Source organism: Schistocerca gregaria, unplaced genomic scaffold (assembly GCF_023897955.1).
Source record: "Schistocerca gregaria isolate iqSchGreg1 unplaced genomic scaffold, iqSchGreg1.2 ptg000599l, whole genome shotgun sequence".
Lineage (NCBI taxonomy): Eukaryota > Metazoa > Arthropoda > Insecta > Orthoptera > Acrididae > Schistocerca > Schistocerca gregaria.
The window spans coordinates 296,802-323,219 of record NW_026061988.1 but is presented as its reverse complement, the minus strand read 5'-3'; the positions used below and the strand labels follow the sequence as shown (position 1 = coordinate 323,219).

At 43.0% G+C, this 26,418-nt stretch overlaps 8 protein-coding genes across 12 annotated transcripts; 4 read left to right on the top strand and 4 right to left on the bottom strand.

The window, feature by feature from the left end:
* Window positions 1–5,659: 5,659 nt before the first annotated feature.
* LOC126316722 (delta-1-pyrroline-5-carboxylate dehydrogenase, mitochondrial-like) lies at window positions 5,660–7,756 on the bottom strand. The gene is made up of 3 exons (XM_049992817.1): window positions 7,661–7,756; window positions 7,528–7,574; window positions 5,660–7,432 (listed from the first exon to the last, which is right to left on the bottom strand). The coding sequence occupies exons 1-3, from the start codon at window positions 7,704–7,706 to the stop codon at window positions 5,768–5,770; spliced, it is 1,758 nt and encodes a 585-aa protein (XP_049848774.1). The 5' UTR covers window positions 7,707–7,756; the 3' UTR covers window positions 5,660–5,767.
* A 909-nt stretch (window positions 7,757–8,665) lies between these two features.
* LOC126316723 (epimerase family protein SDR39U1-like) lies at window positions 8,666–11,602 on the top strand. The gene is made up of 2 exons (XM_049992818.1): window positions 8,666–9,106; window positions 9,209–11,602. Exons 1-2 carry the CDS (start codon window positions 9,017–9,019, stop codon window positions 10,139–10,141), a joined length of 1,023 nt encoding a protein of 340 aa, XP_049848775.1. The 5' UTR covers window positions 8,666–9,016; the 3' UTR covers window positions 10,142–11,602.
* On the top strand, window positions 10,609–11,220 carry LOC126316831 (exosome complex component CSL4-like). Its single transcript, XM_049992925.1, has one exon. It carries the CDS (start codon window positions 10,609–10,611, stop codon window positions 11,218–11,220), a length of 612 nt encoding a protein of 203 aa, XP_049848882.1.
* Window positions 11,603–14,654: 3,052 nt separating the features above from the next.
* LOC126316721 (GTP cyclohydrolase 1-like) lies at window positions 14,655–16,066 on the bottom strand. Its single transcript, XM_049992816.1, has 3 exons — window positions 15,971–16,066; window positions 15,391–15,744; window positions 14,655–15,183 (listed from the first exon to the last, which is right to left on the bottom strand). Exons 2-3 carry the CDS (start codon window positions 15,719–15,721, stop codon window positions 14,774–14,776), a joined length of 741 nt encoding a protein of 246 aa, XP_049848773.1. The 5' UTR covers window positions 15,722–15,744; window positions 15,971–16,066; the 3' UTR covers window positions 14,655–14,773.
* Window positions 16,067–16,162: 96 nt separating this feature from the next.
* LOC126316720 (uncharacterized RNA pseudouridine synthase YtzG-like) lies at window positions 16,163–17,356 on the top strand. Its single transcript, XM_049992815.1, has 4 exons — window positions 16,163–16,250; window positions 16,413–16,900; window positions 16,973–17,090; window positions 17,165–17,356. Exons 1-4 carry the CDS (start codon window positions 16,179–16,181, stop codon window positions 17,213–17,215), a joined length of 729 nt encoding a protein of 242 aa, XP_049848772.1. The 5' UTR covers window positions 16,163–16,178; the 3' UTR covers window positions 17,216–17,356.
* Window positions 17,357–18,017: 661 nt separating this feature from the next.
* On the top strand, window positions 18,018–18,864 carry LOC126316719 (uncharacterized). Its single transcript, XM_049992814.1, has 3 exons — window positions 18,018–18,202; window positions 18,295–18,401; window positions 18,550–18,864. The coding sequence occupies exons 1-3, from the start codon at window positions 18,023–18,025 to the stop codon at window positions 18,707–18,709; spliced, it is 447 nt and encodes a 148-aa protein (XP_049848771.1). The 5' UTR covers window positions 18,018–18,022; the 3' UTR covers window positions 18,710–18,864.
* On the bottom strand, window positions 18,812–20,429 carry LOC126316829 (lariat debranching enzyme A-like). Its single transcript, XM_049992924.1, has 3 exons — window positions 20,424–20,429; window positions 20,172–20,288; window positions 18,812–20,075 (listed from the first exon to the last, which is right to left on the bottom strand). The coding sequence occupies exons 1-3, from the start codon at window positions 20,427–20,429 to the stop codon at window positions 19,038–19,040; spliced, it is 1,161 nt and encodes a 386-aa protein (XP_049848881.1). The 3' UTR covers window positions 18,812–19,037.
* A 210-nt stretch (window positions 20,430–20,639) lies between these two features.
* LOC126316717 (G protein alpha i subunit-like) lies at window positions 20,640–26,163 on the bottom strand. Of its 5 annotated transcripts, none has more exons than XR_007556260.1 (9): window positions 26,022–26,163; window positions 25,728–25,869; window positions 25,442–25,658; window positions 24,506–25,211; window positions 23,112–24,270; window positions 21,332–22,901; window positions 21,141–21,258; window positions 20,977–21,080; window positions 20,640–20,884 (listed from the first exon to the last, which is right to left on the bottom strand). XR_007556260.1 is itself a non-coding variant. In XM_049992812.1 (2 exons), exon 2 carries the CDS (start codon window positions 22,894–22,896, stop codon window positions 21,829–21,831), a length of 1,068 nt encoding a protein of 355 aa, XP_049848769.1. In that variant the 5' UTR covers window positions 22,897–22,901; window positions 23,112–23,247; the 3' UTR covers window positions 21,435–21,828. The 5 variants fall into 5 exon arrangements, 2 of the variants coding, with proteins under 2 accessions (XP_049848769.1, XP_049848770.1); XR_007556261.1 differs by having other exon boundaries at window positions 20,673–20,884; window positions 25,728–25,879; XR_007556262.1 differs by lacking the exons at window positions 24,506–25,211; window positions 25,442–25,658; window positions 25,728–25,869; window positions 26,022–26,163 and having other exon boundaries at window positions 20,673–20,884; window positions 23,000–23,247.
* Between the last annotated feature and the right edge of the window lie 255 nt (window positions 26,164–26,418).

The following is a 26,418-nucleotide window of genomic DNA, read 5'->3' as shown; positions in this document are numbered from 1 at the left end:
ACTTTGCGGTTGCCGCTGACAAACAGTTCCCCCGTTTGAAAACAGCGCGCTTTGACCATCGCCCCACACGTTGCCTGAGTTGCCAGCAGTGATTGGCGACATCTGGTCCGGCTTGTCACTGACCGAATGGTGATATCCCGGCGTGTATCTAGAGGCGGAAAAATGTGCATAGATAAACGGATTGTAGCAACTGGGCTCCCTAGGTGGATTGCACGCAGAATAATTACAAGTGTGTGGAGTTGAGATGGGGGTATTTGCTATGTTACATGTTCCCATGTCCCTCGGCAGTTCCTTTGAATTCTTGAGTCGTTCGAAATTCTTGATTAATTCGGGCGTTTTAATGAATAGCAGGTTTGATCTTTTTTTTTTGGCGTACCAGTTGCGAAAATTGGGGAGGCCCCATCTTAGTAAAACCAGAGGATTATGGAGTTTGACGGACTGGGAGCTACAAAAAACATTACGTTGATAGTAGGAATTTTCACGGGCGAGATAAATTCGAGAAACACGAGCCAGTGTTCGCAGTTATGACAATTGGAAGAAGACAATTTTCGAAATCGACGTTTTTTGGGGGGAATCGCGCAGTGCCCTGGGGAGTCACCTTTTTTTGTATGGATTTTTAAACAGGCCCGAAAGGGCTGTGGCTCTCTCTTCTCCGCAGAGGTGAGATCGGTGTCGAGCGCTTCCCAGGCCGGAAGGGGATGCGTCAGTAGCATACGGGGAACACGAGTTGGCGTGTTTGGTGAGTTTTTCTCGTTTTTTTTGGTAGTGTTAGAGAAGGCTGTCTGATTTCTAGCATGGACTGTAAGACTTTCGTACGAACAATTGGAGCGAAAAGTGCAGAAATTTTTGAATTTGTTTTCTGACAGGCGTTGATGCCCCCATTCCTCTTTTTTATGCGTTTGAAGTCGAGATCTGGTTCCGATCGTTTGGCTCGCGATGAATCCGGAAGAGAGAAGGGACGATAGAGGGGAAGCCGTCGTCGAGTCCCCGAATAGCCAGAAGTCGAGCGAGGACAGTCATGTGGAGTTTTCTGCCTCGAGTCCGGGTCGACACCGCGTCTCGGGAGAAGAGGGGTCTGGCCGAGTGTTCCAGCGAGTTGGTGCGGACGAACGAGACGAGGCAGACGGCTTGAAAGAGGTGAGAGAAGAGAGCGTTCTGCGCAGGAACAACTCCTTGGTAACCCAGGCGCGCAGCAGGCCGGGCGATCTTGCGAGAACGAGTCAAGCCGCTCGGACGCCGAAGCAGAGTTCCTTCAGGCCGCCGGTTCTGAAAAGGAGGGCGGCTGAAAAGGGCGAATCTGATAAATCCGCGGCCGCCGACTCCAGATTTCGAACTAGAGACGACATAGGCGCTGCTCGCTCTTCCTCCAATTACGCTCGCACGGAGCTCGAAGGCGCCAGGAACAAGCCACGCCTTCGAGAAGGGCGAGGCCTGTTGTTCAATCAAGCGAGCCGAATTCTCACCAGACAAACTCGCACGTTGAATGGAAAAATTATTTCTATGAAGCATTCTCAAAATCTCACGAATTCCATAGACCGATTGCTCGAACAGGCGCAAAGGCTCTTGAGCGAGGGGGGGCCGATCGACTGGGTGGCTATGATATGCGAACAGGTGCGGAAGGCGTCCATGTTGGCGCTCACCGACAACGCGGAGCGGGTGCGCAAGATGCTGTCTGGGTTCAGGGGCTTGATCGAGGAGCTGAAGAAAAGGGGCAGAATTAGAGACGTGATTGACATATACAAGGAGGTGATGTACTTGGCGGAGAAGGCCGGCTCGGAGGCGATGCTGGAACAAATAGAGTTAAACTTGCTGACTGCGGAAAGCTACGCGGAAATGCGCTGCGAGGGGTCCGACTTTTTGGCCTGCTACATGCAGGTGGCTTCGTATGCCAACGAGGCTTGTACGCTGTGCAGGAAGTATGGGGTGCAGGCGCAGGTGGCCAGGGCGTCGAGTTTGCTGGATCTGGCCGAGAACCGCTATTTGAGCGCCAGTTTGCTGCAAAACGACATCGCGATCACCATGATGCAGACGCTGTCGACAGACGTGCGCATGTTCCCCGCACTGTTTCAACACGTCAGGAGGATACTGTACCGGCTTGCCTACCACAGAGAGTTCGACTTGGTGAAAAAGTGGTTTGACTCGGGACTGAACGACACGTGGGTGTTGTCGATTAAGAGGTTTGGCCACTGTTTGTATGTGAATCATTTGCTCGACGTCGCGACCTACGCCAACTCGGTCCAGTTGGCTCGGGAGGGTGCCGCGCCGGCTCCCGAGCCCAGGGAGCTGCTGGAGCCCAGCTACTGGAGCCAAATCAGCGACGCGCTCGACGGGGCGAGGCGCGACCTGGACCGGAATCTTCGCGAGAACAAACTCGACTACGAGTGGGTCAAAAAAACCATAGCAGAGTTCAACAGCCAGCTGGTCGGCTTGATCAAGTCGGTGCTCGACACGATCACTTACTTGCTGGGCAAGCCGCCTTGCGGCTTCTGCGTCTTCGCGTTGGGGTCGATATCTCGGGGCGAAGCCGCGCCCTTTTCCGACATGGAATACGGAATTTTGATCGAGCAGGAAAGCGCGCGGGACTCCCCCTACTGGAGAAACCACTGCTCGCTGGTCGATTTTTTCTTCATTTGCTTCGGCGAGCGCACCGGACTGCACATAGACGACCAGGGCACGCCGAGGGTGCCGTCGCTGAGAGGGACGCCCGCGCAGTTGGTGGAGACCTTTCTGGCGCCGATGGACGTCAACGGCATAGGCCTCGCCTTTTCCATGGTTCGCCCCGCGTACATAACCGGGCATCCGGCGGGGTCTCGCAAGCTCTACGACGAGTACTTGAAAAACGTCGACGAGGTTCTCGGCAGGAAGCAAGCGGACGGCACCTTTTTTTACCAAAAAATTTCCACTTTTTTCTTGAGAGACCACCTGGCCCTGATCTCGAAAAGAGCGTCGTCGCTGTTCGAAGACGACGCCGACGTCGAGTTGAAGGCGGAAGTCATACAGCCGATCAGCTACATCGTCTTCGACTTGGCGCTGTTCAACGGAGCGGTGCTGGGAACGGGCGCCGAGGCGACGATCTGCTGGGTGGACCTGATACAGCACTCGGGCCTGAAGAGCGGCGACGCGACGGTCAGCTTGTCTCCCGAGTTCGCGGCCGACATCAAGAGGCTGTACGTGTGCGCGCTGAGGATTCGCATGGAGATACAGATCCGCCACCACGGGCAGCTGGAGGGCGGCGTCGTTTCGAAGACGAGTCGAGAACCGGAGGACGGCGAGGGACAAGAGGCGTACGCGCTCGACCGAGAGAGTTGGGACGTGATCAAGGCGATCAAGGCCACCGTCCTGCGTCCGATGTACTTGAAATTGCTCGACCTCATGGAGGGCGCGGGGGGGTGCGTCTTCCGACTGAAGGACGTGCGAAGGTACGTAAAGCCGTGCGTCAACATGGACCCTAACCTGGAAGAAATGTCGCGGCTTTTGGAAAAATCCGCGATGGGGTGTCGAGTCAGCTACGAACGCGCCATGATCGTCATCCAGTCCCTGGCAGAGACGCTGGTCTTGCGAGGAGCGGACGTCAAGAAACACCGCTCGTACTACAAAAGGCTCCCGCTCGACCTGAAGGACTGCTATCGCCGCTCGATATCCAGAGTGGCGGATAGCTACGCGGATAGGGCGAGGGCCGCCATGAACGTACTGTCCGCGCTGAGCATGGGCGACTTCAGAAGTCTAAGCCAAACCACGCTCGCCTGGAAGAACGCGCTGTCCTCGCTCGACATGGAGCGCATCTCGGCGCTCCTGGACTCGCGGAACTACGAGAACAAGAGCTGGACGGCGCTGCCCGTCCTGCAACTGTTGGTCAAAATAGACGACGACAACTCGTACTCGGAAGACGGGAAAAACTGCAACGTGAGCTTGGGAGTCGAGCACGCCAACTGCGTAGGCGACGAGTGTGCTATCACTCTTTTTCACCGCCTCTCGGCGCACCAGAGCGTGCCACTGTTGGACCTGAGGGTGCTCGAGAAGGAATGCGACAAGGGGCGGAAGATGAAGGTGCCAATAATGTTCTGTCAAGACTGGACGCACTACAAGACCCTGCTAGAAGCCGTCAAACAAGACCTCGCCGAACTCGACAAACTAGACAAGAAGCGCTTCTCGGAGATGGTGCTGATCAACTCGGTGCTGCTGTGCACCGGAGAGCAAAGTTTGTACGCCCTGCGGCCTCACTGCGACTCGCAAACCTACAGCTTGGTCAAGCAGAACGTCTTCGGGACCCAGCTGCTCCCCGAACCGATCTCGAAGAAAGACGGAGCGAGAGACTACCTCTGGCTCAACTCGAGGGACCTGCTGTTCTGCCTCTCGAACATGTTCGACCCCGTCAGCGAAAAAACGGCGAATTGGTTCAAAAACCTCGACCCGATCGAAGCGATCGACACCTGGGTCTCCTCGGTGAGGAGCCTGTTCGCGGAATGGCAAAACGTGCTTAGCCTAAACGCGGTCGAGCGCCCAGGCCAGAACCCGTCCATCGCCCGCGAGTGCGAGGAAAACCCCAGTCGCCAGGCGAAAGAAAGCGTGTTCTCGATTTCTCAAGAATGTGTGTACGCGATGTACCGGCGAATTGTGAGCATACAGCACGCCCTGGCCTCCGGAGCCATCAAAACGCACCTCGACATCTTGAGGACGGTGAATCCGGTCGTCGCCGGCCTGTACGCGCGGACCTTCGGCCTGCTGAGGGAGAAAGCGCCGGCGAAGAGCGAGATGATCAAAAAAATCGCGGAAAAGCACGACATCAAGCTGAAGGTGGCGCAAGACTACCAGGACGCCTCGCTCAGCGAGGACCAGCGCGCAGCGTGGAAGAAGGGCACGACGGAGCGCTGGCACAGCATCAAGTACGGGAACCCGTTTTCGACTGCGCTGATCTATGAAATGGACGCAGAAGACTCGTCGTTGTACCGCTGCGCCAAAAAAATAGAAAAACACAGTTCAGAGGACCCGCAGACGTTGAACGAACTCCTAGACTTAGAATACATCGAGGCAGTCGAGGGCCTGGAATTCGTCAGAGAACAAACTAAGCTGTCACTCCTCAAACTTTCTCTGCTGACAGAAAACCAAAGAAAGTCCCTCAAATCGTCTCCTTATTTGGAAAAGTCGCTGGCGGACATCGACTTCTCGAATCAGGAAACCGACCAAACTTTGCTCGATTGGATCGTCGACTCGGTCGGCTTCGTCAAGCAACTGAACCTGAAAAACTGCGCCTGTCTCACTCACCGACACCTGAGCCACCTTGTCAACGTCCAGAACTTCAAGACGCTCAAGGTCGTCGATCTGCGAAACGCCAGTTCTCTAGAGCAGCCCGCCGTGAACCTCATAGCCAAGCTGAAAAACGTGGAATACCTAAATATGAGCGGCAGCAACATTTCGGGCATCTACGTCGAAAAGCTGTTCAAATGTGACGCAATCAGTCTCGGTCAACTCACGTGGCTGATCTTGAAGAACTGCAAGAACCTCTCGAGCGTCTTGCTAAACGCCCCAAATCTAAGACACTTGAACATAGAAGGGTGCGAGTCCCTAGTCGAGTGTCAAGTGAAGTCTCAAAAAGAGCTCGTGTTGGTCGTCACGGGCGTGTCGACATAAAAGCCGCGAGGCCAAATAACACGCACCGAGAGAGAGGTGTCCCAGAACCCAAAAGTTTATAAAAAGTACAGGCAACTCGGCCATTTCAGTTGGTGCCATACCCCCTATACGAAATAGGGGAATATTCTTACACACAATCTTACTTCATGTATGGATATAGGACGTCGTGTGTCGGCATGAATGTCTCCTTTATGACGCGAGCGGAGACCCACCTTATTAGGTTCAGATGCGACCCCGCTTTGTCGTTGGTGCCACTTGCGCGCGACCCACCAAACGGTTGCTGGGCGACTACAGCGGCGGTCGGCTTGTCGTTGATATAGAAGTTACCGGCTGTGTTTTCCAAGTAATAGTCGGCCGTGCGAATGGCTTCTCGGTCGTTCGCCCAGAAGCACCCCGTCAGGGAATAGGGCGTAGAGCTGTCGCAGATCTTAAGAGTTTCTATAAACTGGTCATCTGAATAAACGTAAATGGTCATGATCGGGCCGAAAATTTCCTCGACCATCGACTTGAAATAGGGGTCACTGGTGACTATGATAGTCGGGTCCACGAAATAGCCGACCGAATTATCGCAATTGCCACCGTATATAATTTCTGCCTCGCTAGATGCCCTCGCGTAGTCAATGTAAGACTTGGATTTCTCAAAAGACGCGTTGTGAATGACGGCGTTCACAAACACATCTGGAGACTCGGGAGAACCCAATTTGACAGACTTCATTTTTTCCAAAAGCTCAGCTTTCACCATGGGCCAAATACTTGCCGGAATGTACGCGCGCGATGCGGCGCTGCACTTTTGTCCGGCATATTCAAACGCACCCCGAATTATGGCAACAACCAACGCGGAAATGTCGGCCGACCGATGGGCAAAGACAAATCCTTTCCCCCCTGTCTCTCCAACGATACGAGGATAAGATATATAATTCGAAATGTTTTTCCCAACGTCAGTATACAAACGTCGGAAAATGTCCGTTGAGCCTGTATAATGAATACCTGCCAACTGACGGTTGACTATAACTTTGTCTGTAATTTTGGCCGGATCTCCAGGAACGAAATTAATGACACCATCCGGCAACCCCGCCTCTTTTAATAACAACATCGTATAATAATTAGACAATAAACTATAAGAGGATGGCTTCCAAAACGCGACATTGCCGAGCATGACAGGTGTAGAAACCAAGTTTCCTCCAATCGCCGTGAAATTGAACGGAGATATCGCATACACAAATCCCTCCAACGGTCTATAAACGAGCCGATTCCACACACCGGTCAACGAGTTAGGTTGCGGCTCATAAAGACAGGAGCTATAGTAAGCGCCGAATCTCCAGAAGTCAATCAACTCGCACGCCGCATCCAACTCTGCTTGATAAATTGTCTTCGACTGACCCAGCACGGTCGCCGCGACAATCTTAGAGCGCCAATACTTGTCTGACAACAGTTCGGCCGCTTTAAGAAAAATGCTCAGACGATCGTCGGAGGGCAGTTTGGCCCAACTCTTTCTTGCATCAATCGAACTAGCAATCGCCTCCTCAATGTGCTCAGGCCCCGCTTTATGATACCTGGCAATCACGGTTTTGTGCTCGTGAGGCAGCCGAACATCCCCGACATCGTCAGACCTGACGCTCTTTCCGTTAATCACCATTGGAATTTCGATAGGAGATGCCTCGCGAATCTCCCGAATAGCCCGGAACAAATTCTCACGCTCAGAAGAGCCCTTCAAATACTGGAGGACAGGCTCATTGGTTACATGCTCAAATCGAGAGCTCGGAGCCGAATTAGAGAACATTGAAATGTATCCATCTTGGTGAACCTATTAAAAAAATGAGAATTTTAGCGCACACCGCTAATCCAGCTCACGGACAACCGGCTGAGGCAACACCCTCTCAAACATGAATACACTCGCACCTGACGACTATGAGGCGTCCGACTATACCCCGACTTAAAAGATTTAGCTAGATATAAAAAACAGAATGAGCCGATTACCGACACAATGTATTCAATTCAAAATACCAATACAGAGAGGTGGAAAGTCTACTACCTCGTAGCCAAGTTTCTGGTAACCTTAAGCATGCAGGACGATACATTCAGACTTAGACCTAGGTAACTTCAAAACAGCACAAACAAAAATGTTTATGTTTTTACCCTTTACGATTTTAAATTTCAATTATCCGTTTTCTCAATAAATAAAAACTAGTGAACAACGATTAACACAACCAATAATGACCTAACTGAATGTAGACGCAGACTGAATGGTTTCAGTCAAATTCATTGCTACCTATCGGCTCTGTATTTAAAACTGCCTGATTGTAGTCAGGAAATAATCAGTGCTTATATGCAATCCTGTCGTGAGAAATATAAATGTCTTTTTCACCAACACGTTGAAGGCCTAGAACGCCGTGGTTACAAGAGCCACAAATCAAATACTTTGAAAAAACACCGTCGGCCCCAGAAACTGAATGCGTAAAGGCGATGTTTTCAAATTTCCACATATCATCGATAACCCAGAACCACTTTGATCGAGCAGCGTCCGCATCACCATGAACGGAAGCATTCTGGAAGGACTCCTCAACAGGTAAACAAATCTGAAACAATCGGCCGGTCAGAGGTTGAAAATCAAATAAAAATTCAGTACACACAATTCCACTCCTCCACCATATACACGCGCATGTGGAATAAAGTGATGTGTACATCTTTTTGGACCAAAGTAGAGAGGCCTTCTGAAAGCAAGTGCGTCCCGCAAAATTTGCAGATTATTATTTTAGAGTTCGAGTTTTGAACCGTTACAAGATCTGGGCTAAGCCAGTTCCAAACAAGATTGCCTACGTCTTCCGGCATTTCAGAGAGTTTGTACAAGAATAAAAGACGAACAAAAAACTGAACTTTATTTAGACGAATCCATTACAAGTGCGCAAAGGTAAAAATTGTTACTGTGCTACGGTATCTCTGTCACGTAATAGACAACTTTTATCGGATTAGCATTCGAGGCCAATAGGCCTTCATCCCGCAACCCTCTATTGACCTTTGACAGCAAACATACCCCATCGAAAAATTAGACGACACAGTTATGCGCTTTCAGGATCTTCTGCGACTCAACTCCTGTTTTGATGAGAGCCCTATGACTGGGATATTCAGCTGCACAGTTCATGAACACAAATTTATACGTAAAAAATTGTGTTCTATTTACGGTAACAGAAATTTTTCGCACCGTCAGCGCTCAAAAGAGGCGCGGAGACTGACGTATAGAAAACCGAAACCAGCATTGAGTTAGCGCATATCTCACGCATCGTTGAAATTGAGCTACCTCCTTAACAAAATTTGAGAAGGCAAAAAAAGTTCTTACGTTAAGAATCTGCTCTGACAGCAAATTTGTTCAATATTTCCCTGTTCTTTCCGAATGAAGAGTCCTCTACATATCCTGATTGGAGGTGGAACCAGTTGGATTGGCTCCAATTTACGTCAAAGATTGATCGATAAAGGTCATCATGTATGTACGCTGAATACTGGTACATAAAACCATAATGGGTGCGCTAATTACCCTTTTCGTTATTTTCCCGTATATATGCAACCTTATCCACGTTAAAAAAAGGTTACAACTGTCGACAGGCGTAGTCTGGGAAGAAGTGATAGCATAAATTGGAACGAGTTCTTTAAGAATTCAGCTGGTCAAAATGCCATTTCTTTGGCATCTAAAAACATGAACATGCCCGTTGATGCTGTTGTATCTCTGTCGGGTGCACCCATTATGGATAAGCCGTGGACCCAAGCGCGGAAAAATGAATTGCGAGATTCTAGAATTTTAGCAACTGAACAATTGGTGAAGCACATAATGCATGCGCCCGAAGCTTCAAAGCCGGTAACTTTTGTTGGCGCGTCAGCCACTGGTATATTCAATGGTATTCAGCAAGACGAAAGCAACAGGTTTGACGAAAACTATGCTGGTCCTTTTAACCACGAAGAGTTCGTCAGTAAACTTTGCTGTGATTGGGAAGCTGCAAGTAAACCACTAGAAGAGACGTCTACGAGACGTGTAATAATAAGAATAAGTCCAGTTTTGAGCAAAATAAGAGGCATCGTCCCTAAATTACTTATTCCAGGGGGAGTGTTTTGCGTAGGACGAATAGGCTCCGGAGAACAGCGATTTCCATGGATTCACATCCACGATCTTGTCGAGTTGTTTATCAGCGCAATCGAGAACAAGGGCATGAGTGGTGTCTTTCACGGGGTGAGCCCTCAATGCCCAACGCAAGCTGAATTCTCCAGTCTTTTTGCTAAAAAATCTGGACGCGTAGCAGTTCCATTGCCCGGTTTCATGGCGAAGCTCATGTTCGGAGAGAGATCGTCTATGCTTCTAGATGGTGCAAACGTGGCCCCATTACCCAAAACAGACGAGTGCGGATTCAAATTCCGGTATTCAGACTTGGAAACGGCTCTAGATGACATCTTTTGTCTTGACTACCCCAATAATACGCGTCTTTCCCAAAAATCACAATTTAGTCAGAAGCCTGATCAACAATCTTGATATATATACGTATTTGAGGTTAGATAAATTACTATGAAAACTGATAACCGGAAAGTATGTAAAATTGTGTAAAACATGACTGTATACAAAGTTCAAAAAAAACGCTACGTACAAAATTCATGCCAACGAAAAAAGGGCCCAGCGTCTTTCTTCGTCGAATTGGTGACATTCTATGAGGTCCAAAGTATATATACCAGAGTATGTAGAATATGTGCTGTACAATTCTGGACCTACTCAAATATGGTTCATTCAGTTGTCAAGGACGACAACTTTTTAGAGCATTATTATAATGTAGTACACGCTTCATAAGTCGCATTTAATGTAAGAAGAACGTTCGCATTATGTGGGAACAGCAGAGTTTGTTATGCAGAGGGTGGGCTCGAGAACGTATACAAAAACAGGTGCAAGGGTTCGCATTATTTTTAAAAAATTTATTGCAAGCTTTGCTCAGAGCTCATCGAAACCCTATGGGTGAAAAAATGCCCGAGCCGTGGCATTTGCCAGAGACTGTCGTCCCTGGAATGAAAATTGCACCGACAGAAACACATGTAGCCGGCTACGGCTGCTACGAACATGAAAAAGAAATTGTTGCCTCTTTGAGTGGTTTTGTTCGAGTTGCTGATACCGCGCCGAAAGATCAGAATGGCACCGTTTCTAAACCTGTTATTAACATAGAGTCTTTTAATATGAAACCCAGCATTGTACCTAAAGAGCACGACCGAGTTCTAGCTCAAGTTATAAATATCAATCCGAGAGTTGTTATGGTTTCAATTGTATCTGTTAAAGATCAAATTCTGTCAGAATATTTTTCAGGATCCATCCGCGTCTCTGATGTTTATGCCACGCAGCCAGACAAAGTTGAGATGTACAAGTGTTTCCGCCCGGGCGATGTCATCCAAGCAGAAATCATTTCTCTCGGAGATTTCAAATCTTATTATCTCTCAACTGCCAAAAATGAGTACGGAGTTGTGTTCGCCAAAAGCATGGCGGGCGTGTCTATGGTTCCAATAGCCTGGAATATGATGCAATGTCCAAAGACGAAAATGAAAGAGTACCGAAAAGTCGCAAAACTGACCTAGCAACTGTTGAGGACACGAAGAACGACTGCTCATTTATCACGTAATTCATGATGTTCTTGCGAATATCATCTGTTATGTGTAACAAAAAAAAAACAACTTTCAAAATACACAGTCTGCCTTGTATCAGACACGTGATCGAAAAGTAGTCTGAACGCATAGAGTGGGCTATTTGAACCAGAGATACCGTTTTGAGAAGTCCCCGTGCCGATACCCTTCTACAGTTTTCCACATTAGTACGACACCTTTCGTCCACTGTCTAGTTCAATCAGGTTGTCACTGTCTCACTTTATTTTGACAGGACCTTATTTGCAAGAGGCGTTGGCCAATACCATGCGTAAGTGCAAGTTTATATATGATGCGCGAGGGCATGCTGCATCCTGAACCGATATCTTTCAGCGCAAATTTTTTGAAGTATTTTTATTACGATGTCTAAGATTATATCTACATTCTCTTTTTAGTAACGATTGTTGTTTTAATGTTGTCTTTGATTCCTCAGTTTTTTGATTTTTTTTCACAGCTGCTTTGGAATTTATCTTGTCACTAGTCATATGGTGCTGCTGAGACATATTTTGTTTACCTATTAATGGTTGCTGAGGTGGACATTCATTAGATACTGGTAAAACATCTATTTGGTGTATTAATTCTTCACTTTCAACGGCGTATTCAATATTTACTACATTTTCTTTTAAATAATGGTGCTGGTTAGGAATTGCTTGTTTGATTACTATACATAAATCCATCACTACGAATCTCGACATTAGCGTGTAAATTATTTCCCTCTATATATTGACCAATTCCTTGGCATAACCTAGGCATATCTGGAATTAATTTAGGTGAGCCTGTCATCATAACAATTATGTATACTGCTTTAGTAATTCTTGTATTTTTGCCTATATACTTGCTTGTAATTACGCCTAACTTACCGTTGCCATTTCTTCTACCAATAACTAGTTTCAATGCTGAATTATCAAATAATAATTTTGAACAAACCAACTCTGTTTCATAGCATTTTCTTTTAGCTTTCTTAAGTGATATCGGATTCTAGATGATTCATTTTGGGTTGTCCGTTTTTTTGGACGACCCCTTTTGTTTTTACATTTTTAGAGCAACCTGTTTTAATTTGGCTATGCTCACTTACCAATTCAACACTCTCGTATGCATTAAATTTTGAGTCTAATGCTGCATTATATTCAATTTCAGATATTTCAGTGATTAAGTGACTAGGCCGTAATTCTACTAATTTGAACCATTCTATATCTTTTAAATCCTCTGATAAAAGTATGACTAACACGACCCAGCTTGACATGCCACTACATTTTAACATATTACTTGTACTGTCTTTTAATATGATCTTAATTTCTTTATCTCGTTCCGGTGTCAGGCTCATTGAAAAAGGTATGAATTCATGTAAACGAACATCATTATAGATTTTTCTATCCATACTGTATGAGTCGGACTTATCATTCATAACCCTATTATTGTTAATAATCTAGATTTGCTTTGTTAAAGCAGAATTATTCGTTCGTTCACGAGACATGCTACGCCTGATGTATGGATTTAGATTTTATCTTGCAAAATTAACTATGTCAGGATGTACATAACCAGCAGCTATAGATGATGCTACACGCCAACGTGCCCAGTCAACTATTGTCAAATGCTATTTTTTTTCTAAAAATTAATTCCAAATAATAAGGTTCTTGGTCTTTTTTTTCATTGATATGATCATCAATTGATTTTTTGTATAAAGGGTTGTCTTTTTTTACCTCAACATAAGCTTCATGTTGATATAATAAGCCTTCTGGTACAGTTTGTAATAGTATATTTTTGGTGTGCATATCATTGTTACTAATGCCTATTTTTTCTGCTACCATCAACATTGTCCATAGTATTTGAAGGAAAATGGGTATATAACCTCCGGGCATTAAATTATAAAAAGCAGGATTACTAGCTGTGACATGTCTCGACATATTATGCATAGATATTCCATAAGTATTTATACTGATCGTATAGAAAAAATGTCAATTTATTTGTCAAGTATAAAAAAGTATCTCGAATTGAAGCTTTTGTTGAGATCTGCGACAAAAGCACTAAACCAGATCCAGTTTCAAGTGGTTATATAGAATATACAGCTTATGATTTGAGTCAACACAGAGGCACTTTAGAAAGCTATATGCGTGGTGAAATCAACCATCAGCTATTGAATATAACTGAATTTGTAACTATAATAAGAAATAGCCAGAATGATTACAAGGTTAATGATTTAGATGTATTTTCAATGTTTCGTGGAAGTAGATATATTGTTACATAGCACAATCCGACCAATCCACCTATCCATGGAGTATTGATTATTCCTATAATACTTAAATCTAGAACATTACCAGTTTATAAACCATCGATTATGACTAGTTCTGGAGAGCAATATTGCGATCTTCCTGAAGTTATTGCGATCTCATATATAAATAATCTTTATCAAGTATACACAATGAATAATGAATGCCAAGTTAGTGAAAATCGATACATTTGTCCACCTAATATATATAATTCTAATCCTGAAATAAGGTCGAACAAGAAAAGCTTTTAAATAGCGAAAAGTTCAGTTTAAAGACTTTGGTTGCTAATTCTAATAAGAACTATATTATAGGATCACATGGAGTTTATATCAGTTTCAGCACTAGATATACTTGTATTTTACACAAAAAGATTAGTATTACGACTTTAGAAGATGAAACATCAACGACGAACATTTTTATTATGTTTGAAGAATTCACTATACTCCGTATTGAAGGAGAGGATATAAACGGATTGTACAGTGATACTGACTCATCTAGCAGTAACTCATGTGAAAAGATCCTAATGGATTATCTAAAAACAATCTCTATTACTTCAAGAGATACTCCGCTTAATTCCAAACCCATCAATAAAATTAAAATCAGTACATAATAACTATATACAACTCAAGAAAATATTTTATCGACTAGTCAAATCCAGTCTTCAAGCTATAATGGATATTTTTACATAATAATCTACATATTAGCAGGTATATCAATTTATTGGCTTATATTGACTACATGTACTTTATGTATTATCAATTAATTCAAGTAATAAACAAAGCCAATAAGGCATAAAAATTATACAGAAAACATCCGGGAAAGCTCAATTTACATAAATTTGTTGAAAGTTACCTAAAAACGCCTCTTAGTTTTATTGTGGGAAGTTAATTATGTACAATCTTTTAGTTTTCTAATTCTAAACTGGTATTTACACTCTGAATTCTTATTTTTTCTCTTTTTTGTTATGAAGCACTTTCCGTCCGTCAAAAGGACGTGCGCTACGGACCACTGCTATCGGCTAGATCGTGCGCCCTTTACGCCACGATCTTCAACTCAAAAAAAAAAAACCACCTTGAGCATCCCAAGCCCGGTTGTGTCATGACCGTTGTTGTACAGTTAAAATTCTTTATTGAGGATGACAAAATATTATGCTTCAGACCGCGAATGCTACAAAAATTCTAGTTCGCCATCCCTCTCCCTATTCGACCCGTTTTCAATGCGCTTTATCTATTTATACTTGATAAAAAATCCTTTCTTAATTCGCCGTCTTCTCTGAATAACCCTAGCATGCTGGACGTCACCGTGCTAGAACCTGGCTTTTGAACACCCCTCATCACCATACACAAGTGAGTGCATTCCAGAATAACGCCCACTGCTAGCGGTTTAATCGCTTCTTGGATAGCTTGGCCAATTTCTACCGTCAATCTTTCCTGAACTTGCAAGCGTTTAGAAAAAATTTCCGCGATCCGCGGGATCTTGCTCAGTCCAATGATATGTCCCCTAGGAAGGTACCCAACGTGCAGTTTGCCAAAAAATGGAAGGAAGTGGTGCTCGCACATAGAAAAAATCTCAATGTTGCGAATAATCACCATGTCACTGCTTTCGGCAGAGAAAATAGCATCGTTGACCACCTCTAAATCAATAAAATATCTATAATAATGAGTCTTCAACTGCAACCGAAAACAGGAGCAACAACATGCACGCAGTTCCACAAAGCCAAATAACAGTCGACAAAACGCGTAACACAATTAGCAGTTTCGACTGTCAGTCAACGCAGTCCGTCTAAACGGTAACGGCCTCGCGTAGGAATTTCTCGATAAAACGATAAAAGAGGACATACCCGATAGTGACATCTCGTATCCTTCTGTGAAAAAGCTCAGTGCCTGAGCCATTCTCTGAGGTGTTTTTTTGATCCCTTCCCTTGTTATATCTTCACCTAAAGACTCAATGATGTTGGCACAAGACCTCAACAAATTAGAGGCATTTTTTCTCCGGTGCTCTAAAAACTGCTCTCTGGTCTTAGTCTTTTTCTTGGCCGCCTCTTTGGAATTTTCGCTCTGTCGACGTGGTAAAACTTCCGGAATGACTATCTCCTCTTTGGCTATTTCATACTGACTCATGTGCTCGCAACAATTTTGAAGGTCATTCTTGAGCGCATTCATATTTTCCATGCTGCCTTCGAAGATAGAGTCTCCTATATTGACGAAATTGGATAAGTAGCTTTTCTTAATTATAGTAAAGAGAATTCAGAAAAACAAGGGCGGTCCAGACAGGGACAACTCTCTTGCTCGAAGTGTGGGCCATCAAATGGTTTATCTCTGCGACGACTGTCGATGATGTCCAAAGCCGAATCTGGACAAAAAAGCGGCATTGTCAAAGGGGGGGGTACGCGGAATCCAAAAGTCTACCATAACTCTTACTTTTTACTTCCGCACGCGGCGTAAGATCAACCTCCGGCCAAACAAAGTGGTAATACGAAGTGCAAGGCGCGCCTGTAAATAAGACACTATTAACAAAAGAATGTTTTTTTTGTGCTTGTTTGTTCTTATAAGTACACTTATTTTTTTTCCATGTAAGCGCTGCTTTTGGCGCAATCACCCCGGCCTCTCCTTTTCAACGTCAAAAAACATGGTGGCGAGCGCGTGTCGACTAGACAAAATTTTATCCAACCTCGGTCTGACGACGAGGTCCAAATGCATGGTACATCAAAGATCTCTCTAACTACCCGGAAGGTGTCAGCGTTCCGAAATACACAAGACTGCACACACACTGAAAAAATAATTTGCGTATTTCGTACCTTCGCCATCTTTGCAGGTGCGCGTTGCCTTAGTGAGTTCTTCTAACCAATAACACCTTACCAAGGATTATATTATCCGAAACAACGTTCGAGTGGAGGGAAAGATGGCCAGGCCTAAGGACCACGTCGATCCCCACCTTGTTACTTCGAATGGCGAACCGCTGCCCTACCTTGAGCACCTGAACATCTTGCTTAACAAGCCCCGTGGATACGTTTGTTCCAGGGCGCGAGAACACGAAAACAAAATCGTTTACGATTTGCTCCCCTCTTCCTTTTTGCACAGACGTCCCCCTCTGGTTCCAGCCGGAAGGCTGGATAAATGGGCGTCTGGAGCCCTCGTGCTCAGCCAAGACGGCGACCTCATTCAAAGGCTGACTTCACCCAGCAAGAAATCCGGCGCACTGGGCAAAGTCTACCATATTCTGCTCCAAAGGCCTCTAACCGGTGAAGAGAGTAAGATTTTCGAGTCAGGGGAACTAATACTAAGGTCCGAACAAAAGCCCTGCAAACCGGCTATATTGGAGCAATTGGACGACTCTGGACACCTAATACGGTACGTGTCACAAGGAGTTGTTCGAAACATCTTTGCAAAATGTGAAAACGTGCGGTAACCATTTGAGCGTAGAGTCACTCTATACGAAGGCAGATACCACCAACTACGAAGGATGTTGGCTGCTATTGGAAACAAAACGGTCACCATCGAGAGAAAGCAAATTGGACCCATCGTTTTAGGCGATCTTCCGGTACGTGTTTTTTTTTTTAACGTCCAGTTAGCACTGGCACTGATACGACGGTACGCCTTTTTAACAACACACAGATAGGGTGTTGGCGAGAAATTACAGATGCAGAAGTTGAAATGATACGCTAGAAACTGCCAATTTGCAAGGTCCAGGACTTGTAGTGTTTGGGACAACATTGCAAACCGATTTTGTCGGCGCTCTCTTTGTGTGTGGTGAAGACTCACAGGCAAAATTTTTTCAAGACGCTACCTCCTTTTGGACGCGGCATCCTCGACAAGGGGACATACCCACAAGAAGGATCGTGTATGGTGCCTGAACGGCACTAAATAAAACATTTTTTTGAACACGCACTGTCCTAGTACTGTCTGCCTTCTACGCTTGTGTTGACCAGCACAGACATATAGCTAGGAACTCCTAACGGGCATAGGGAGGATCGTACGACGGCATCGTCCGTTCGCGAGTCGGTAATGACATTATCTATTTATCCAACACGCACTGTATATGAATGTGGGGGTTATCGAAAGTAAACCTGGCGGTAGGTGTTCCAGTCGAAAAGAAGGTGCTGCACAGCCCTTGCGCATGCAGTAAGAACAGTTCAGGCTCGAGTATGCGATATACATCAGAAATTCTACAGATGACATTTAGTTTTGAATCTATTTAAAAAAAACAAAATTTTTGTGATAGATTTCTGTCCGATGTACAAGGCCTTACATCGACTTTGTTCAGTCGTGATATTTACAGCGATTTTGCTTTCCATAATGAGTGGAATCAATATCGTGTCAAATTTATTTCTCAAAGGCGAACCGAAAATCCTAGGGTTTGATATAAGCTTTAGCCGATAGTACGCATAATGTGATTGAATGCGGCGTGTACCGAAATCTTGCAGACGGCAAAGGACCGTTTGTTACTTGCTTACTTACAAGGCGTTAACTTCCATGACCGGGAACAGCGCACCGGAAATAGAGAATTATTTCAAAATGACACAAACACTCGCCCCAGAACACTCGTCGCTAGTGGGCAAGTTTGATTTGGCCGCCGATCTAAGTCCAGCATGGACATGGAATACTAAGAACATGATGTTGATGGTGATTGTGGAAATGCAAGATGGCCAAACAGTACATTGAGAATAAATTTTTTATCGAAACGGCACAGATGTGCGCGTAGAGAAGGATATGAAAATACAAAAACTTATTATTTTTTTTTATAGGACAATCAACTTATGTTATGGGACAAAATTTTAACTAAAAGCATGAGCAAGTTAGACATTAAGAACATAATTGCAAAGTACCCGACGGGAATTTCTGGAAAGAAAAAGTACGTAGTGACCTCTTTGAGTCTGAACGAGCGCCTATACAACAAAAGTAGCTGGCGTACTCACTGAATTAAAAAAAGGGAGGAACTGGTTCTATAAGTTAAAATAGACCCTCAGTATGAGCATCTCACCGCGTTGCTTTGATTTCAGAAATTTGGAAATTGATGTTCATATCAAGCTAGATATCATTCCGTTCGTTGGCCCAATACACACTAAATCATTTTACAACATCACAAAAAAAATAATTCCCAGCATTGACGAATTAGAATTTATAGATCTAAAAAATTCGTCGAAAAATCGACGATTATAGTAGTTCCCAGATAGAGTCTTGATTGTCCATGTACCTCCCAGAGCATGCTCCAAAAGACTGGACAGTGCTAAATAAACCAAAAAATTCTCGGCAACACACATGCCTGAGCGCGTGGAGTACATGTAACATTAGATGCACATATAGTACGTATACACACGCACTATGCAAAGCGTGCCACGCCGTTGTGATACACGCTCCCGTCATACATAATCATATGGAATGAGCACGATGTACGCACAGAGTGCTTATACAACTGCTATATACATACACTACTTTTTGTTTCTAGACAACGAGGAATGCACGCAGTTGTCGAGGAGGCTCTCGTTGTTCACAAATCAATCAGAATCTCCTCTGGGTTCTCGTGCGACTTTTGATCGCAAGTCGGAGGCTCCTTTTTTTCTATGTCAGCACAAAGGGTGTTACTCGGAAGCTGAAAGGCCTCGATGAACAGGCGTGTCTGCGAGTTCTCAAACGGTCCAGCTAGAGTAGGGGGTTCTGATTCTGGCTGAAAGGGGAAAGCCTGGCAAGATGCCAAGTCGGTCAAGCGAGCTTGAATATGTTGGCGTGCATTGGTCAAATCTAATTTTTGATTGTACCGAATGGTTTGATAGGATGTGCTGTAAATTTTTTGAGACTCATATAAGATAGCGAGCCATTCTGGATCGTATTCAACGGCAGAAGTGGGCAGTTGAGAAGACGGGAAATCTAGAATTTGAAGAAAAGATCGTCGTGGGAGACACTTATCTAGTGCCAAAAATCGAGTCGTTTGACCATTTTCATGGAGTACTAAGGCTGGGAATTTGACATGCAAATGGGCCGCAAACCAATAAGATGGTCGGAGAACATTCAATAGCCATTCTGCGGCCGGATTTCCTAAAGTGTTCGATTCTATTTCGCGACGGAAAAAGGGTTTTTTTTTCAAAAGTTGAGAAACATCTCCAAATTGATAGATACCACGAGGCCAGTCGTGACTGATCATAATATCCAATTTTCCAGATATGTGGGAAAGTTTGTAAACTTCAAATTCACGAATGTGGTAGGCACTCCGAATTGACGATGATGTGTATGGAGGGACTTCATAATGTCCACGATAATAATCGTGCTCTTTATAAATTCCACTTAACCCGCCAATTCGAATCCCATTTACATTGACAACACCCGAGTAACCCATGTAGTATATATTAGGAGCTACCCATCCGCCGAAATATAGCTCCTTCAAATAGTTGATTGATTCATGATTTCCGTGTACAAACAACGTAAGGACGGGTGCTTTTTTCTCACCCGTATAGTATTTGTAAAAAGATCCAAGGGATAGGTACTTGTTTGGAACAGCCATCGACTCCAAGTCTCGCTCATTCCTAGGACACTGTATTCAATCAATCACGCCTCATTCGACACACAGCTCTTCAAGAAGTTTATCTATTTCGCATATCTATGCAATAAGCCAACTCTCGCTTCGTACCTGGAAATCTCCGCAGCATATCAATAAATCTATTTTGATCCCTTCCTTTTCCATAATGTATGTCAACGTCTCGTATATTGCATCCAGCTCTCCATGGGCACATCCCTCAACCGCTATCTAAATCCCGATGAGTCAGAATGTCCCACAAAACTAAAATTTTACAACCCCTTTTCAATGTGTCATGACCCGCACACTTCCATTTGCACGTCATATGCGAAATTTATCAATTTCGAGTCGCAATATGAGACATACTTTCATAAAGAACTATTAAAAAAAATAATTTTTTTCCATAAGTCAATTAGCTAAACGGCCTATCTTCCCCGAAGATAGTCCCAAAGAAATTCGTGGAACTAGTAGCACAAAAATCGTGCTCGACAACATCGTCTAACTTTTTTCTCAGCGTAACACACCACCTGCAAAAAGTGGAAAGCTACGCGTCTTGTATTTACAACCACTAAAAAACAATCGTACAAGAATGTAGATACATTTATTAGTCTGACTAACAAAACTCGAATTCATATAATTAATGCATATTAGATTAAACAGCCTGAAGTTTATGTCATCAATGCTTCAACTGCGTTCTTCAAATTGTTAATCGGCTCATTTAAATCGCTCTGACGATTAATCAGAATAGAGCAGGCTATAACTGGTCTAGAAACGCCACATGCTCTTCCAAGAGCCACTTTACTAGGAACAAATACATACGGAACGCTCTAGTATCACAGTGTATACCATATACCATGCAGTTTTATAATAAGGTTATTCTTCTAATAAAAAATGGCCCACCTAATATTCTTATACATACCTTGTCTTCGCAAACCAACGGGAGATGAAGCAAAACTTCCAATGGCTCAGCATCCGCCGCCAAAATAATGATATCGGCTTTTGAGCGATTCAGGGTTTTGGTAGCTAAACACATATCGTCAGTATATACACATTCCCCTTAAACAAATAATCGCAAAAATGTACCCTCATTAGCCCCTCTTCTCAGCTGCTTGTGGTTACTGGCCTGTTTGACAATATCTAAAATGACCACAGTAAGATCGTCTCCAGCTAGCGGAAACGCTTTCGGATTTACTTCCGATGCCTGAAATGAACCCCCAATCAACGTCAGAAAGAAAACAATATCCGCAGGGACAACAAACATCATAAACACATACCGGCATGAAATAATAAGGCGTCGTCTATCAACTACAAATCGACGCTAAAACCAATAAATTACCAAAATTTTTTAAAAAAATTCGACAAGTACATCGTCATTAGTTCCTGGCTTTAGAATTGCTTTTATGTTGCACAGATTATTTTTTCCCTCGTATCAAAGCGTCATAATGCTGCAGTAGCACTATCATAATATGTACAACCAAAATATTAATTACTAATAGCATAATGCGCTTTTAAGTATTCACGAAAAGTTTCGGGCTTCCGTATCGGGTATCTTTTTGTCGCATAAATGGCATAATATCATAATACTAGGCAACGGATGTAATAAACCAAACACCAGTAATGAATGATTCACATGAATTCCTTGGTTTTTTGAAGATGTGACAGATGGGACTGATCTTACGTTAAAGTTAAAAATATCACAGATATACAACTAACTGGCTGCAGTAAGATTTACAAAGAATTTTCTTTTACTAACTAATAGGTGTTGCACTATTTATAAAGTGAAGCCCGTAGCTTGTAAAGCCTGTTGAATAATTGTGTCTTTTACAGCGTTAAAAACAAAGTCAACATTTTTTGTATCAGTTGCACATGTAATTTGGATATATATAGGCTTGCCTTCCTGTCTTTTTCTCTTGAACTTATTGGCTATAAAATTGGCTGCCTCTTTCCAATCTCTATTATTCTCATCCCAGTCTTCGAAACAAGCAGTTAATGGCACTTTCTTGATTTTTTCTTGAAATAAATCAGACTTGTTCAAGAATAAAATAATTGATGTGTCAACAAACCATTTAGAATTACAAATTTGACCAAACAGCGTTAATGACTCTTGCATTCGATTAGTTTCATTATCTTCTTCAAGTTTCAGATCATAATCCGAAAGTGATACACAGTAGATGAGAGCAGTAATTCCTTGAAAACAGTTCATCCATTTTTTTCTTTCTGAACGCTGACCGCCTACGTCAATTAAAGAAAAATCTGTTTGTCCAATGCGAAAATGAATTTCAATAATACCAGTCGTTTTGGCGCGCGATCGGAGCACATCCTGTTCATTTGGTACATAGTCAGGCGTACCAATACGTTCTATTTCACCCAAGTAATATGATGCCGAGTCAGAAAGCTGGTATTCAGAACGTCGTGCAAAGGTATTTTGAATACCCTCATCATTCCACAGAGAGCTAATATCTTTGGCCATTTCCGGAGTGATCCCAGTAACGGAAAAATCGCTTTCATAGGACAGATATTTACTGCGCAAAGAGCGATTATGCCGATGAAGTTTATACTCAAAATTTTGAGACTGCTCTAAAAGTGTTTTTAGTGCAATAAAAATGTTTTGAAGGATAACTGACCTGTAACTCTCTCTTTCTTCTACAGTGAAGCCATTCATATGAATGATTTTCATCTGTTTAGCGATAGTAGACTTTCCAGATTCTCCAGAGCCAAGCAGCAGTAAGCGAATCTCATTATCCATGCGGCGTGCATCTGACTTGAGCGTCTTATTGATTTCACGGTCACGCCTGGTCGCATCGGTGTCTTCCGAAATACGACTAGTACACACACCCATGCTTTCTGTATGAGTATAAAAACAAAAAAAATTGTCAAAACAAGTTGGTATAATTATTGTTTATGAAAGCTGTTTAGCTAGCTATGATAAATTGTAACAATACATATTATTGAATATTCATTTTGTATAGCTCAATTCAACTATTATGCAGGCAATTCAAAGTTTTTCTTATATAGAATTAACTATCGTGCTGTTAATCTGTCATTACGACGAACCTCACAAAAAATCACTGCTCTCTAATTGCTAAGTATCAGTCAAGCAAACGTGCCCAATTCAACGTGAAGTACTAGCACGTAGAACAAGAATGAAAAAAATCTAGGCGAAAAATAGAATGCGATTTTATTTCTTTGAAAATCAGTAATAAGTGTTTACGAGGACTTTATACGATGAAATGAGCTACGCCATTACTTGCACTTGGTAAATAGACACACTGCTTGTTTGTTTACCATATGTGTTAGAGCAGCAAGGGCAATGACAATACCCAAAAAAACGTCAAAAAAATTGGTACATTTGCCGTTATTTGCGCTAGATACAAATTATATCGTAAAATATACAACATTATCTAGAGTAGTGTCGGCATATTTCCGAAATTCGGTATGATTCGATGGACTTATAGTTAGCTAGACAGTCTATCTATAAGTTTGAACATTTAATGGCGCCTTATAGAACAGACCCTCTGAGTTTACTACAATTGAGATAGCCCATGTGCCCATGTATGCTTTGGACTTATGTGTACATAACAATTTTCATTGTCGTCATAGAAAAAGTTGATTACTTTTTCTCCTGATTGCCGAACAGGTTTTCACAAAGCAAACATACTATGACGTCCGAACAAATTAAAATTTTTTACCTGTAGTCAGAGTGTTGTAGCTGTTTGAAAGTTGTTGCGCCCACGCTCATTGTTGAAATAGACAAAATCGTACGGCTAAGAAGACCAGTCCAGAGCATATAAAAATTCTGGCGGCCTGTCTGTACTAACAACTTGACGAAGTTGATATCGGATAGTTTCCCGGCTTTTTGTTGTAGCGTTTTGACATAATCCAAAGGTTGAGTAATAAAAGTTGCGAAGAGGGCGAATACGGCCGCGCGAGTTATTGTTTCACTTTTTGGAGTCGCTGGTGAGTGCTGGTAGTTAATGCCACAATTCATGACCATAGCAAATATAGAATTACGCGAAAGCGTAGCGCCGGCACCGCGAAATTTCATAGCTTCAAGTATTGCTTGCTTTAATTTTATAGATTTGCTTGTGATAAGTTGTGTTTTGGTGACTTCAACAGGAATATCGCATATGCTCTGAACAATGCCACCAATAGCACCAGAAGTAAGAAGGCGACTAGCTTCATCAAGTGAAGTATGAACCAATGTATCATTCATCTAAAATGAATTTCAGTGAGTTGGATGATATACCAGCGCGCTATCATAGTATTGTCCTTTAATACATTCATTAGACAAAGAAAATGAGCGACTCGCTCAAATTCATAACAAACAAGGAATTTACATAACATGATACGACCAACTTCTAACTTTTGAAGGGAAAAACGAAGACATGCATGTTCAATATAAAGACTTACTTGCTCTACGTAACGGCTATAATTTTTGTTGTACATACATGGTCCATTGTACCCCAAAGAGAGGCTCTCATAGGCCCGATACCCACCATTCTTGAAATGTAACCACGATAGAACCCTTTGAACCCTTCTTGATGCCAAATTTTTCTTACCGTATCTGAGATGCGTATGTTAATGTTGGCCGCTTTTTCTGTCTGTATGTGGGTTTTGAGCACATCGATCCAATGGGTAGTGGTTACCTCGACCATTCCTGAGAGAGCGCCATACAAATATTTTTTATAAACACTAGGGGTTTCAAAAGCGTTTTTGGATTCTGTGTCTATTGCGTTTTGTAGACTCATTCGGCATCAAATACCCTGAATCTGGGCCAAAAGCAAACAAAGTAGTAAAGAGATGTAACAAATAAAAAAAGAAAATTAATTCGTTTATGGTGTTTACATTTAAAAAAGAGAAAGTATTGCAAGCTTCGAGAAGCTGAGGCATGATGAAAAGAACATCAAAAATCACAATTTGCGCGTATTCAGCCAAGAAAAATACCGCCTATGCAGAGAAAAAATTTTGAAGATCATTCCGAAGAACAGCTTTGATACGGCTAGACAGTAGTCTTATAGACTTCGCAGTTTTGAAGAATGTCGACCATGCCTAGAAATCGCCTGAAAAAATTAGAATGCCCGACAACGACGATCAGCTGCTCTGGACGATCACGGAGCCACTGACGGAACATTTCAACTCGTTCAAACAGATAATCTAAAAAATTAGCTAGATTAGAAGCAGTCCATGGGGAATATAGCCGGCAAATAGTTTATGTGTAAACAACATTTTGAAACAATTTTTCTCACAGAGAGAGGATATTGTGATCGCGAAAAATGCGAAGAATTAGAGAAACATATGATCTAAAAGGGTGGAATGACATATACTACTGTACGTCATATCCTTCCTCAGCATATAGACAAATTAAAATTGGCTGCCTGACATACCCTCTGGTTCGATATAAGGATGTTTTTTCCACATTTCGGTATAGTTGTCTGACCTTATATCCGCCTTGAGCTCCGGAGGGATATACCACCACATTTCCTTGTCGATGAGATCAAAGTTTAATTCTGGAAATTTATTGACAAGATCTGACTTCAGCAGTCCTAAATCGCAGCCATTTGTTACTTGTTCTCTACACATCGGAGAAACCAAAATAGGTTTCTTAAAAGAAAAAGGGGATATGTAATTTTTTATGATTATATGTGAATATTGAACAGAACTGAATTATACCTTTTTTGAGAAAAATCCTGCCTTTAAGCAAGTCTGGATAGATCTGGTAAGAGGTGAAACTACAACCAATTCAACTTGATCAATAAAAGGAGCTGTAATTTCAGCTAAAGCAGTAGCCTGTTCAACGCCTAAACTGCTCAAACTAATGGGTTCTAGATAAATTAGTATTTTTTGCAAATAGCAAACAAGCAAAAGCAAAGCGTCGAATGAGAGCTAAAAAAGATGAATTTTTTTCAAAAATGAGAAGTGTGAGGGCTCTACTTCTGACAAGGATGAAATTGTGCGCCCACATACTCTGAATCAAAAATATTTGGATCCTTGTAAGATGCCGCAGTAGCCTCCACCTCATAAACGTTATGCAAACTCTGTCCGTGGCGAATGAGGTAGACCGTTTTTTTCGGTTTGGAACAAGACATTATTGGAATAAGTTATGAGAAATTATTTTGAATGCAAGGTAAACTTGAAACTATGATATAAAAATAATTTAACATCTTTTTTACAGTAAATCCTCTACACTTTTTTTTTTTAGAAAAACATAAGGAAGGTAGACAAGGCAATTACTGATTTTTCAGAAAAGAATAGAGAAAAAAGCGATATGACAGGTCAGTTTACATCGACAACAAGAAAAACCAATTATCAGAACAACTGATGAAAAAAATCAGAGCCAATTGTTGTAGATCAAAAACAGCAG